The 13,436-nt window shown below is 34.6% G+C and overlaps 1 protein-coding gene across 2 annotated transcripts in view; it reads left to right on the top strand.

The window, feature by feature from the left end:
* Nucleotides 1-2,142: 2,142 nt before the first annotated feature.
* LOC149543838 (AUGMIN subunit 1-like) overlaps nucleotides 2,143-13,436 on the top strand; it is a 68,854-nt gene continuing 57,560 nt past the window's right edge. Inside the window, exon 1 of one of the 2 annotated variants that reach the window (XM_089798521.1) lies at nucleotides 2,143-2,546. In XM_089798521.1, the coding sequence (XP_089654647.1) occupies nucleotides 2,495-2,546 (52 nt within the window). In that variant the 5' untranslated portion in view covers nucleotides 2,143-2,494. Of the gene's footprint in view, nucleotides 2,547-3,225; nucleotides 3,510-13,436 lie in introns of those variants that run through there. The other variant, XM_089798522.1, reaches the window with a different exon arrangement.

The following is a 13,436-nucleotide window of genomic DNA, read 5'->3' as shown; positions in this document are numbered from 1 at the left end:
GTGACTGGTGAATAATTTGGTGTTGAAATCCTTACCCTAAAGCAATTAGGTCTTTTGGAGCAGTCAGAGTTGACATAGTCAATGATAAAACCCGATTATGGTTTTGAGGTACTATGTAGTTCCCTTAAAGGGTATCCAAATATGTAATTATTCTATGGCCTTGCTCAAGTGGTTGAGGAGTTAAGGCACAAAAAGGGAGTTTGGAGGCCTAAAACTAATTAGGACTCCTATTAAGCCTAAAGTGGACAAATTGGGTTTTTGATCTTTGCCAAAGTTTCTAAGGCGTCTAGTTGTGTTTTATGGGTTAGTTGAAGATAAGGAAGCACTAAAAAACTTACCAAGCTTGGTTGGATGAAGTGATCCTATCAAGTAAGGGGCTAGAGTGTTGGATTATCTTAAAGATTAAAGACTAGATGTGAGGAGTTGTATCTCCTTATAGGTTTGTGTTGTCCTTGTATTGGTTAGAGTGAAGGCCGAGTGAGACACTAGCCTAGTGATATAACCTTGGAGGTTATGGTTTAGAACCATTGAAGGGTGTCTAATTGGAGCCTTTTGGGAAGTTGTCCAAGAAAACCAAGTGAAGACGTATTACCCCTCTGAATCACTTAACATCCCAAGTTAGTTGCTCAATAATGAATAGTCTACATTCTAACAAAAAATCCAAATTCTAGATCCTTTGTAAGGGTCACAAGTCCTAAAAATACTTCCCTTTCTAGGTATATATGTTTGAGAATGTATCAATTTAGATCAATTTATGTTGAAATTTATGCATTTAATCATAACAACCTAGATTAAGCTTATGCAAATATATCATTTCCTTTGTACTTTTTGGTATCACAATACTCTTCACTCATATCACATACTAGGGTGAAAACATGTCCATTTTCCTCAACCTTGTCTCACCACCTACATAATATCATAAAGTATTAATATCTTTCCTTGTGATCTTGTCATATAACCATTCACATACTCATTAACCTCCTCATCTTAGTCATTAGAGTTGTGAAACGTAACTCAAAGTAACTTCAAGACCATAACTTTGATAATAAAATATGGTCATAACAACCTTTCAGGCAAGACCTAAAATATATTGCCTATTAATTAAATACTATAAATCACAAATCGAAAGACATCATCTAACATATGCTTTACACATCACCAAAATGACTCCATCACTAACTAAAAGTACCTCAACAAATGTCAATACATATAAATAATTAGAATTCAATAATATAAAATAGATGGATAATGAATCTCATTCTAGTAAAATTGAATTGAATTACTATTTTGAAAGTTTTAATATGTTAATTGGTCTCTCTAGTATTTCAAATAATTACACTAATTAGACTAGTACCATTAGTCACAATGAAAAAAAAGTTAAAAAGTTAAAATTGATTAAACTAGTAAAGATTATATAACCCTTGTATAGAGAAAATTTAGATAAACATTAAATATTAATAGTATATTAATTTCAATAAGTATATTATAACATTAGTGCATTCCAATCTTATTTTTAAATTTATAAATAAATGAATGTAAATATCTTTTATTAATGACATTGCCTTATTTTGTAGAACACTATAAGATTATAGAATCCTACAATACCTAGATTTAATAAAATTGTTAAAATATAAAATATACATTTATATTAAAACTAATTGAGATATTATATAAAATCTTCCCTTTCTTATTAAATATTTTTCTTTAAAAAATAATTATATTTTATACATATATCCTATACAACTAAAGGATCAACTTTAACCTTCATTGTATGATATAAGAATTTTATTTTTCCCCCTATTAGATAGATCATTTCCCTATATTATAAAAAATATTTAAAAAAATAATTCCATTTTGACTGATAACGTTGGCAATAGTTAGTGCGCTTTGTATATATTATACCCTATATGTTTATAAAACATTAATCGCCCTCAAACAACTATCAATGTACTTTTTAAAGCAGATTATATTATATTTGTTGTTTTTGATACCACTTCTACCATTAATAAAAAATGTACCTAACTACTACAAACGTCTCTCCGGCCTCTAGCGACGACTCTATTTGCTCACGCTATTAAACTTATTTTTCCAAAAAGATTCAAAATATAACGCGGATATATGGCTCTGTCTTTTGCATAATATATAATCAAATATTATGAAACCTTTGTGCCATGCATGCAAACCTTCAGTTCTGAAGAGTCATTTTGTATTTGTTGATTCAGATTCCTTTCAAACCGCGTTGTTAAATTTAATCTCCAGCGTTTGAATTGCAGCCTTATTCCATCATATAATGCAAAAAACTTAAAAAGCTTTCAGAGCTGTCAATCTTTTGAATAAGAACGGTACAGAGTTCAACATTTCAGTCTCATTTGCTTACGAGTCTCGAAAGGTTGAAACTATTCTCTGCAGTAATACAAATCTATCTATGCTGATTTGGGCTGTTAAACCAGCATAAGAATCCGATAACGACGATTCAAGTGCTTTTGGGCAAGATATGGCAGATACCTCTGAATTTGGCCCTGAATTGCAGCCATCCCCAACCGCAGGTATCCATGAATTTTTTCCTCACTGTTATGTAATTTGAAATTCGGCTCAAAATTTTCCCTGATTTCAATATTGAATTTATACTCTATATTAAACTCACTCAGTTGATTGGTTTCAAGTTTTTGTTATATGCTGATAATTACCCTATGTTTATTTGGTTATTGGATGAACTAGCGACAATTCCATTTGATTGTTTCCTCTCCAGGTAGAATAAGTTGTATGATAAAACTTTCATTGAATTGTGAGATTGGTATTTGAGCCCAACAGATTTTGTCTGAAATGAGTTGACATATGTTGGCTTTTTGTTTTTTGTTTTTTTTTTGGGTATACAAGTATTGACGATATATTGTTGTCATGCCTGCAATTGTCTTTTATTGGATATGCAGGCATTGCCGATAAATTGTCTTGATTCCTGCAACTGTCTTCTATTGGGTATATAAGTATTGACTATAAATTCTTTCATGCCCGCAATTGTCTCGACATGCCACATCCGGTCTCTTTAAAGAATGCAATAAAGGAGAACTGATTTTTTTTAAAGAATGCAATAAAGGAGGACTAATTTTTTTTAAAGAAATTCAAAAGAAGAAAGGTCTAGTGCATAATGGAATGGTATCAAGATGGAACTATTGCCTTGATGTTTAATTAAGGGCTCAAGCCTGTATGAGTTGCCCTTGATGAGACTGCATGAGTGACCCATTTGAATTTTGAAGGAATGGATACCTCTCGGATGTGTTTCAATGCTATTCTACGCTTGATTACCATGCATTTATTTAGACAGGGAGGCGTGAGAGTACAAATCTAATTCACCCAACATATATAGGAAGAAGATCCCCATTTTAATTTTCTTCTTTCCCATATCTTATGTTGATAGGATTGTATTAGTGTCAATTGCAGGAAAAAGAAACCCGCTGGATGAAAAAACAGTATCTGTACGTTAGCAGGAGTTTTGTGAACCCTATAAATGAGTAAGTGATTCTCTACCATTTGGTGAACCCTATTTATGAGTTTCAAACAAGATCATGGTGCTTACTACCATGGCTTCTGTGCACTGTAGGTGAGGTGGTCAGACAATATAGCCGATGAGTGAAGTTTATGCTTGTGTTGTGTTAGCACCTGGTAGAACAGATAATCTGCTTTTACTGTTGGCCCTAGAATTCCTGAACCAGAATTAAAGTAGCTGTATAGAAACTACTTTCAATAAAAAGGTCACACAATTTAATTTATAATATCTTTACATGTTTTAAGTAGGGAAAGCTCATATTACGTTACTCTAGTTATTCATTTATAACTCCAGAAATCTTCGATTACTCAATTAAAGACCATCCCAATTCAATTTGCTATAGATTAATCTCCTCATTTCTTTTCTTATGAACTCTTCAAAATCTATCCACTAAAGTTTAATCATATCCTAATGTCCTAGGTCTTTTAGGTATTCACAACCAGACTCTTACTCTTCAGTAGCTAAGAATCTCCCAGGGATTTTCACAGCCTTTTATCCATTCTCTGAACTTCGGTACTATGAACAGTTGTCACTTTTTCTTTAGAATGTATGCCTTATCATCTTTAACCGTATTTGGAATCTCTATTCCCATAGGCAGGTTCTAACAGACTGCTACTTAATATATTGGGCATGACAATTGAGTTATTTTCTACAGATGTAGCTGGACTCACTTTTTAACCTTTCTCTCCTTAGGGACGTCAATTACATTTTAAACCTACACTTTGGCTATCTACACTTTAAACCTATTCCCTGTCTCTCTTATCAGGCAATGTGATTCAAGCATGCCTTCTCTTAATAATTTTTTATGATCTTTCAATAAACATGCCAGCCTAGGTAATAAATCCTTTCTGTTGAAGGTCTCTTGACAATAAACTTTTCTTATGTCTTACTCATAGTATACCTCAGAAGAACGCTATCAATTCATGTTTCTTAAAACAGAGATTAGATAGGCCAATTGATTTCACTATGCTCTCACTAATGGTCTTGAACTTCATAATATTAAATATCAGAAAACAAACTAATATGCATAGAAGGTGACTAGGATAGGATTGAAGATGGATTTTTTTTTTATAGAGAGACTAGGATATGCAATAATATGGATTGCACACAGTCCAAGCCCTTCCTACATGATGAACTGCACAGTCAGGCATATCCTATGGCTATATTCTATCATGAACATTCACGTAAGCATGATTTATTATACATAAGCAACACACACACACACACACACACACACACACACACACACACATGCATATATATATACACCACAATTGCATGTGAGGAGAAAAAATGCTGAAAATGACAGATCTAATATAATATCCGTCTGTCGATCTGAAGATAAATTCCTTTGGTGTAAATACTGATGAATCTCTATGAATTGATCTTAGACCTCTGTGCTCCTTTGTTGATTGCTTCAATTTTCCTTGGCAATTGTATTTGTTGACAAAATATCTGCTGAATATATTTGATTGATTGAAGATGCCTCGTTCCATTGCAGCCCTCTCCCTTTTACATCTTATTACTCCTTTGAAGAGAGTCAGTTCTTGAGAGGAGACTTACTTCTTTCTTAATTGCATCTAATTATTATTTTTCTTCCTTCTTGATCACACCCCTTTACATTTACTAAGAACTTAATTATTTTGGATGGGTACTAAGAAGTTAAGAACTTAATTATTGTTGTTTATTATTGTTTCGATTGCTATAAATCTTGAGCACTTTTTGTTTTGACTTTGATTATTAATATACCTTTCTCAAGTAGGATTCATGGGCCCTAGTTTGGCACCAAAATTTGAAATTATTCTTACCTTTTAATTTATATATTTTATTTATTTATTTATTCTTACTTTTTTAATTTTTAATTTATATATTTTATTTACTTATTTACTTGCTTGTTATACTTTAACTAGTGTTAAAAACACTTATTCATTTTATTAAGTATGATAATATCAATTGTTATTGGAAAAGGACGTAACATTCTCAAGTTCAGGATTGTTCCAAGCTTAACATACCAAGTACTTTGCTATGATCTTATTTCTTACCCTTCTTTTCTCACATCAATGATAGCTTCAGGATCCAAAATCAGTTTACCCTCATCAAATGGTACCATCTCCAACTAAGTAATATTTCCAAGTGCCCTTTAGAGGCCTGATACATGGGATGGATTGTAATTTTTGTTCTCCGAAAATTATAACTCATGCAATCTCTCATATTCTCTGCAAGATGTGTAAGGTCCATAAGTTGTGGCTTAATCTTCTCAGCTCCTCTTCCTTTCAGAGAAGAATGCATACTGAGATGCAAATCTTAAAAATACAATACCTGCCACCTCAAAAGTCCTTTCCAAACAATAGAATCAGCACACATCTGCTGATTTTGGGCCTGATGTATGTTCTCCTTGAGTATGTTCAAATATTTCTATATTTTGCTGAATCGAATCCGTATATATATATATCTTCTGCAATATCTCAAAGATAAACCACTTAATTCATGTTTTTTGTCTTGTAACATAGTTCCTCAAATATCCTGCAATCCATTGTTTACAGCCTCTGTTTTTCCATTTGTTTGAATGTGATAGCTAGTACTTGGAATCGACTCTATACTTGAAAATTGAATATGTTCTTGCCAAAACTAGGTAAGAAACTTGTTATCCCTATCACTTGCAATGTTCTAAGCAACCCATGTAATCCAAAAATCAGCCAATATGGAGCCTTGTATTTTAAATATATAGTACTACAATGAGCATATGTAGTGGGTCTGTCCATAACCACAAAAACAAAATCCTTACAAAATTCTATTATATGTGTTTTACATTATTATGTATGGCTCTCACTTAAGGATTTACATGTCAGATAATATCTTCCTAATGCATACACTAAGAAATCATCTCATGCATCCTGCAATGAGATAAGATTGCTAATGACTGCAATATAGAGATTCCTGATCTAATCTATATGCTTGATTGCTTGGTACTGCTTGATATTTTTATGTTCCTTCCTCAATGTGTTTTCCTTCGGAAGTCCAATCTCTTTATTGGATCACTAGAGGATCCTTTTTTCTTTGTATAAGGATCAATGTTTCTTGAGATTACTGCTTGAGGGTTGGATGCCCTCTTCAATCCAAAATCTTCTACTCTTATATCATTCTCTTATTGCAGAAAGGTGGTGTCCCTTCAGGCAGCCTATCTTTCTTGAAGAGTGGCATCTTTTCAAAACCAATTTAGCTTTCCTATTAGTTTTTTGATAATATTTGTCTTTTATCATTAATTAAATAGATGTCTTTATGTAATTAAATCACCGTCTTTATGATAATCAACACCTTTATTATATGGGGCACTGTTAATTGAGTATTGATACTTGGATTGCTGGGCTAGTTAAAAAAAATTCTCTTCCTTGGATGGGGTCATGACAACTAGCAATTGTGACAAATAGGAATTTGAATCTCATTTTTGGTTTCTAGTCAATCTAAGCTTTCAGTTCTTCAAGAAGGGGCTACAGTTTGGCTGAGGATTATTTTATGAGCATTCACCTAGTCGCACCCATCATTTCTTCATCATAGGGATCATTGGTGAAGCAATATATACCTAATCACGCAACAAGAAACTAGGTGTCCATGCAAGTCCAACATATCATTAGGCAACAATTAGATAGGATTATCACTTTGGATGGTGTGTTCAGTTTGATGATATCCTCAACCACATCTGCAAAGAAAAGCAATGTTCTATGCTTCAAATTGGTATTGTTGAGAAATATCTGGAGAAATAATTGGTTTGAAATCAAAATTTTATATCAATGATTGCATGTGTTTCATACAAAGTAACAAGAATCGGAATCGGATCAAAATCGGCAAGGTTGAATCAAATCGTGAATTGGCCATGAATCGGAATCGAATCGGCCATGAATCGGAAAATTAAAAAAACCCTTGAAATTTAGTGAGTAACTTATTTCATAAACCCTTTATCGCTGATTCGATTCACCGATTCACAAAAAATCGTTTGGCTTGAATCGAATCGCCGAATCGCGTGAATCGCATGAATCGCCGTGATTCTTGGAACTATGGTTTCATATCTACTTGGATAATGAAGAAATTCATTATTGTAGATTATTATGAGTGTTTATTGCTATGTAAAATTTCAACTAGTGTCGCAGCAATTGTGTTTGATTGCATTTTGAATCAACTAAGACCAAATTCAAGAAGGAAGATACCCAATACATTGTAATCATACATTGTGATCTTTCTTCCTTCATGTAAAGACATTCTCATCCCTACTTGGTTTTGTTTCATTGTGTGGTTCGAGAGGAATGTTCAACATTCTTAGATTTTCATCATCATTCTTTGTCGAGTATCCACCTTCATTGTAGGATATTATCTGTTGTGGGAGGGATATGTAGTCTCTCCCTTTCTCTCCAATATGGGAAACATTGGTTGTACATTAGTGATAGAAATAGTCCTTGATAGCTCATGTTGAGTCTTCATTCATTCTTTCACTTGTACATATTTGTTTGCATCTTTTCTCTTTTTGAGAGTTTTTTTTTCATATGGTTTTTCTCTTTTACTTTACATGTGAAAGATCTATTTGTACATGGGTACCGTTAATGTGATTTTTACACCACTACACCATGTAGAATTGAATACTCAGTATCTCAATCGAAATACCAAATCTTCAACTCTCTTGAACAAGGATTCTCATATGCTAAACAATATATACAGATTGTGTGATCAAATGATGCAAAATCAATGTTCCTTCTAGTTGTGGACTTTCACTTAGTCATAATGATGTGATTTTCTAGTATCACAAAGGGACTTATGTTTTTCGTTCAATGGACTTTAACTGCTTTAACTTCTTCTAACCAAACAAATTAGAATTGGGACAAGGGTTTAGAATATTATTGTAGTCCTAGAATACAAGAGACTGTGAATGTCTTTGTGACTCTACTAGACTTAGTTTAACCATTGACATCAACCAAGTTAGTGTGATCCCCTAAGATAAATATAAGATTTTTAAACTATTAGTCTATTACCATTCCATTAACACCATGAATGGATGCATATCAATGTGCAAGCAATAATCAAAATAGAGGTCATTAAACTTTTAGTCGACCACTCGAGGTAAACTTACAATCAACAGGCTACTAGAGGGATAGACTAAGGGAATTCCATGAGGATTGATTCACAATTGATTTCATTGAACTAAATTATTTCTACTCAGCATGAAATAAAATCTACTTTGAGGAAATGTAGAAACCATGCAATACTCCAAAATGATGCAAACAATAAAACATGAAGACCAACAATGAACTAAGAAATTTTTGCAGTATCATAGAAACGATTTCTCAAAATCCGTCCTCCAAATGATTTGAGTTAGCCTTTTATAGAGGCTCCAAGTGCAACGAGTGGCTCTGATTGATTTGAAATCAAGGACCAAGATTAATCTACCAAAGGCCTATTTCAACTAACTGCTACAAACCATAATTGCAATCAATTACATGAAGACTCCACGTTGTGGGTCAATAAGAAAATTACATTGCTTGAATTGATCAATCAGAAAATAGGTAAGGTAGAAGCTTATAAAAAAAGCCACCAATCAGTGGATCAATGATCAAATTCCATGTAGGCTTACACCAACTCTTCGTTTAGAAGAAAATTTCCTTGGCTTTTTTCTCCTTTTGCAAATTCAATGAATTTGGACATAGTATTGTCAAGCTCTTCTGTAGGAACACTTGGCATGGTTTGATTGATTGATGATGAATGAACACTGCCACAACTTGCTTATCTTGTAGACTTGATAAATGTTATCAAGCCTTCAATTGTAATGGTTCATATTCCTGAATTGCTTCATCTTTGTGCATTCTACTCTATCTTTTGAAGTCCTTCACCTTGAAGCCTCCCTAATGACATGACTTTGAACTGGATTTGTACTTGAAATCTTTCTGTCTTCGTGATATTCTAACCTTGAGTTTGTATTTTTAGTAATGATATGTGTTTCATGTAGTTGGATCTCTTAACTGAACTTGGATTTCAGAAGGAAATTCAAGTTTGCACGAGTTTCTCCATTTTCCTGTAGATTTTATCATGATGTTGTAATTTCTCTCGAATTTCCATTTTGATAGCTCGCACTTGAACTTGGACTCGGATTTGTATTTGTATCTTGACTTGATCTTTGACTCGAGCCTTACCTTTTCACACTCATCCTTTTAACCTTGCAAAACAACATTATATTGTTTAACATTTGAGTTTCAGATTTGCAAATCGAAAGACCTGAGAATTCAAGTTCTTGATGAAGATAGTTTTTATGATCACAACCTTGAATTAAATCGCAAGATTTAATCACATTAACCTGATTATTTCTGTACATAAACTCCAAATTTGAGTAACTCATTCAAAATGCGGTCACAGCCTTCTACTTATCTTGAAACACCATAAGAAGTGACTTATACCTTGCTTCTGATGGTAAAATCCTAAGTCTGACTCAGATCTGCAACTAATTTGAACTTGTACAGGCCTGATTTTCTTGGTATGATTAGGTCTTAGTGCTTTCAATTTGGCCATTTTTGTAATTTTTTTGAATTAGCTTTCAAATACCAATGGCGTCTTTTCATGATTCAAATGACTAATGAAATTTCTAACCAAACTCTTGTTGCAGCTGCTGTATGTTTGAACTGACTGGAGAAGAATGCAATCTGCCCTTCTTATTTCAATCTGCACTTAGGAATTGTTTTTGAGTTGGGTGTCAAATTGGATTCAACGCCCAATTATATAGGCTTTAATGCCATGGGTTGTCTTTCCAAAAGGGCCGACCTGGCCTCTTAGAAACCAAAATTAAATCAAAACACATCTTTTAATTTCATAATCAGACCGACTTGATCTTGATTTAATTTGTGGCCCTCTAATTAAATGGCAATTAATTAAAATTTACCATCATCGAATAATAGTTGCCATTAATTAATACTTGCTTGAGCATTTGATGATTTCAACTACTATTAGGCCGACTTTTCAAGCATTTTTCATCAAATTTTGAAAGCCAATAAGATTAACTTCGGAAATAATAGGGAAATTGGGCAAGATATCAAGTCTTTTTCAGAATTTCACATAAAGTTGGACAAACAACATTAATTCAATTTAGAATTCCATGTTTCATTGGGAAAGGTAGATACAAATTTTTGGAAGTTCAAGCCTAGTCTAGTTGGGCAAGGTCATTATGCAATTCGGAAACAATGAGGCAAGTTGGGCCAAGCACATAGAGATTTTCAGAAACCCATGCTCTATGGGCGAAACCACAACCAAATGTGGAAATCCTAGCTTCATTGGGCAAATTTTCATAGCCACTTTCAGAATCCAAGGCTCGATTGGGCAAGATCACCATAGCAATTCAGAAGTTCATCAATGAAAGATCCCAAAAGGATCCTTTCACTGAAATTCTTTAAATTTTAGATATTCCTGTGCTTTCCTTGTGGTCTTAGAGAATTAGATAGAAGTTGCAGAAAGATTGTTTCTTCTTCTTTTTTATTTTTCAGATATAAGTAAAACAATAATTAACAACAGCAGCAAATAATATGATATTCGGTCAACCAGAATAGCTACAAATAGTACCAGGCAAGATATGTAATTAGTATGCCAGCAAAGGTGTTTACAAACAAGGAATGAAGACGCTAGCTGCAAGAATGGATCAGCCACACACTAAGAGGGTAGAGATGGCTGACGTAAGCCAACCAATAAATCACGTGCCAGCTGAAAGGCAGCCATACGACTGTTATAGTCATACCAAGGCAGCAAGAAGATCCCAACGTGCCAAACAAGACCCTCAACGTGCAATGCACAAGCACTCCCAAACGCTGAACTTAACAATCTTTGTCAACTACTGAAACAATACTGTAGAATGCTATTGAAAACATCTATTGGGGATTGCGTCCCAATAACTAGGCTCTAGGGTTTGTGTCCCAATCCTCTAGAATCACTCCTCAGAGAAAAATTGCAAATACCAAGAATGAAAATGTAAAAGATAATGAAACAATGAACCAACATCTCCTTTTATCTCCCTCTCAAAGCCAATCGAACCCTAAAGGGAGAATATGCCTTTCCCTTTATTATAAAATGGCATCTTCTCAATTAAAAGGCCTTTATGTATAGGAAAAACACCTCTTTCCTCAAATAACATAACTCTAGGTGCCCGAAGGTCTCCAGATGATGAAAATAAGATATAATAATTAAAGACCTTTTCAACGAGCTACGAGACATAGGCCTGCTTGACCAAATGAAGCCAAAATCCCCTTATTACTCCAATTAGCTATATAAATAGTTGTATTTTAATTTATTTAAGCACAAACTTAGGAAATATAAAAAATATTTCATTTTATTCAACTAGAAAGCCAAATTCAATTGGAAAGCCAAACCAACCAAATAATCAGTAAACTGGTCCTGTCACCTGCCTATGACTGATGTCGAGCAATGTGGGCCAACTGTTAGTCCTATCCCTAAAAACTAGGGATGCTCCTAGAAAATAGGGAATATACCTTGTCACGCTGAAATTGAAACCGTATACTGGTCCCAAGGAGCCTCAAATCTGATCACTGCCACAACCTCCTAAATTTTAGGAAAATCCCTAAAATTAAAGAACTGCCCCGACTAGCTCTTAAACTGATTGTAGAACCAACTTTGGTCATTGAGTATCCAATATGAGTCTCTATCCATCATTGCTAGCCTACGAGACTCCAACAATAGGTCAACTCTCATGGCTTTGCTAGTCAGCTAGAGAGGGGACATGATAGTCCTCCCTTCTCGAAGATGCTTGCCCACAAGCAACTGCAATGCTAGATGTTGCAAAATGGACTCACCCTCCTAGGTGTCGTCCTCTATGGGTAGACCTCTCCAGCTCACCAAGTACTCCCTAATCACCCTACTCTTTAATCGTCTCTCCTTGACCTCCATAATCTCCTCAGGGACCATAGTCAATTTACTGTCTTCATCCAAAGGAGGTAAATCACGTAATGTTGCAATTTGTTGTCTCAGTGCCTTCTTCAGGCATGACACATGGAATACATTATGAACCCTACTATTTGGTGGTAACTCGATCTCATAGGCCACCTCTCCAACTCGCCTAAGTACTTTGTAAGGTCCATAAAAACAAGGCTTGAGCTTTTCAGCTCCTCCCCATTTATGGGTGCTCTGTCTATAAGGCTGTAGACAAAGGAAAATCATGTTACCCACCTCAAATGCTCTCTTCATCTTGTGCTGATCAGCATACATCTTCTGTTGATTCTGAGCATGTTGCAAGTTCTCCCTGAGAGATCTCATGATATCTTGGTTCTGTTGCAACCAATCTTGTGCCAAGGGAACTCTTCTATCACTAAAAGCCAAATCAACAAAACATAATGCCTCGTAGCTATAAGGAGCTCTGAAGGGAGTCATGTCAATGGACATGTGGTGTGTAGTATTATAACAATATTTTCCCAAATACAACCAACGCATCCATGCCTTCTACTGCCTTGACACATAGTTGTACAGATACCCCTCCACCCACTTATTAACTACCTCAATTTGTCCATCCATCTGAGGATTGTAGCTAGTGCTGGGGGTCAACTCTGTGCCTACTAGCCTGAAAAGTTCCTACCAGAAGGAACTCATGAACCTATTGTCCATGTCACTCACTATGGTCTTGGGGAGACCATGGAGTCTAAATATCTCCCTGAAAAACAACTTGGCTACCTGTGAAGTTGTGAAGTCCGCTCCAATGGGAAAGAAGTGGGTATACTTAGTCAACCTGTCCACCACAACATAAATACAATCCTTCCCTTGAGCTTGAGGAAGACCTGTATTGAAGCCCATAAATATCCCTGTCCACTTCTGCTCTGGTATAGGCAGAGGTTGTAACAATCTAGTCAAAAAAGTATGCTCTGAC

This window comes from Cupressus sempervirens, chromosome 8 (genome assembly GCF_028749045.1).
Source record: "Cupressus sempervirens isolate cs-2001-9-10 chromosome 8, ASM2874904v1, whole genome shotgun sequence".
In the NCBI taxonomy this organism is placed as follows: Eukaryota; Viridiplantae; Streptophyta; class Pinopsida; order Cupressales; family Cupressaceae; genus Cupressus; species Cupressus sempervirens.
Note: the sequence above shows the minus strand (reverse complement) of the source record. Positions and strands in the feature narration are given on the sequence as shown.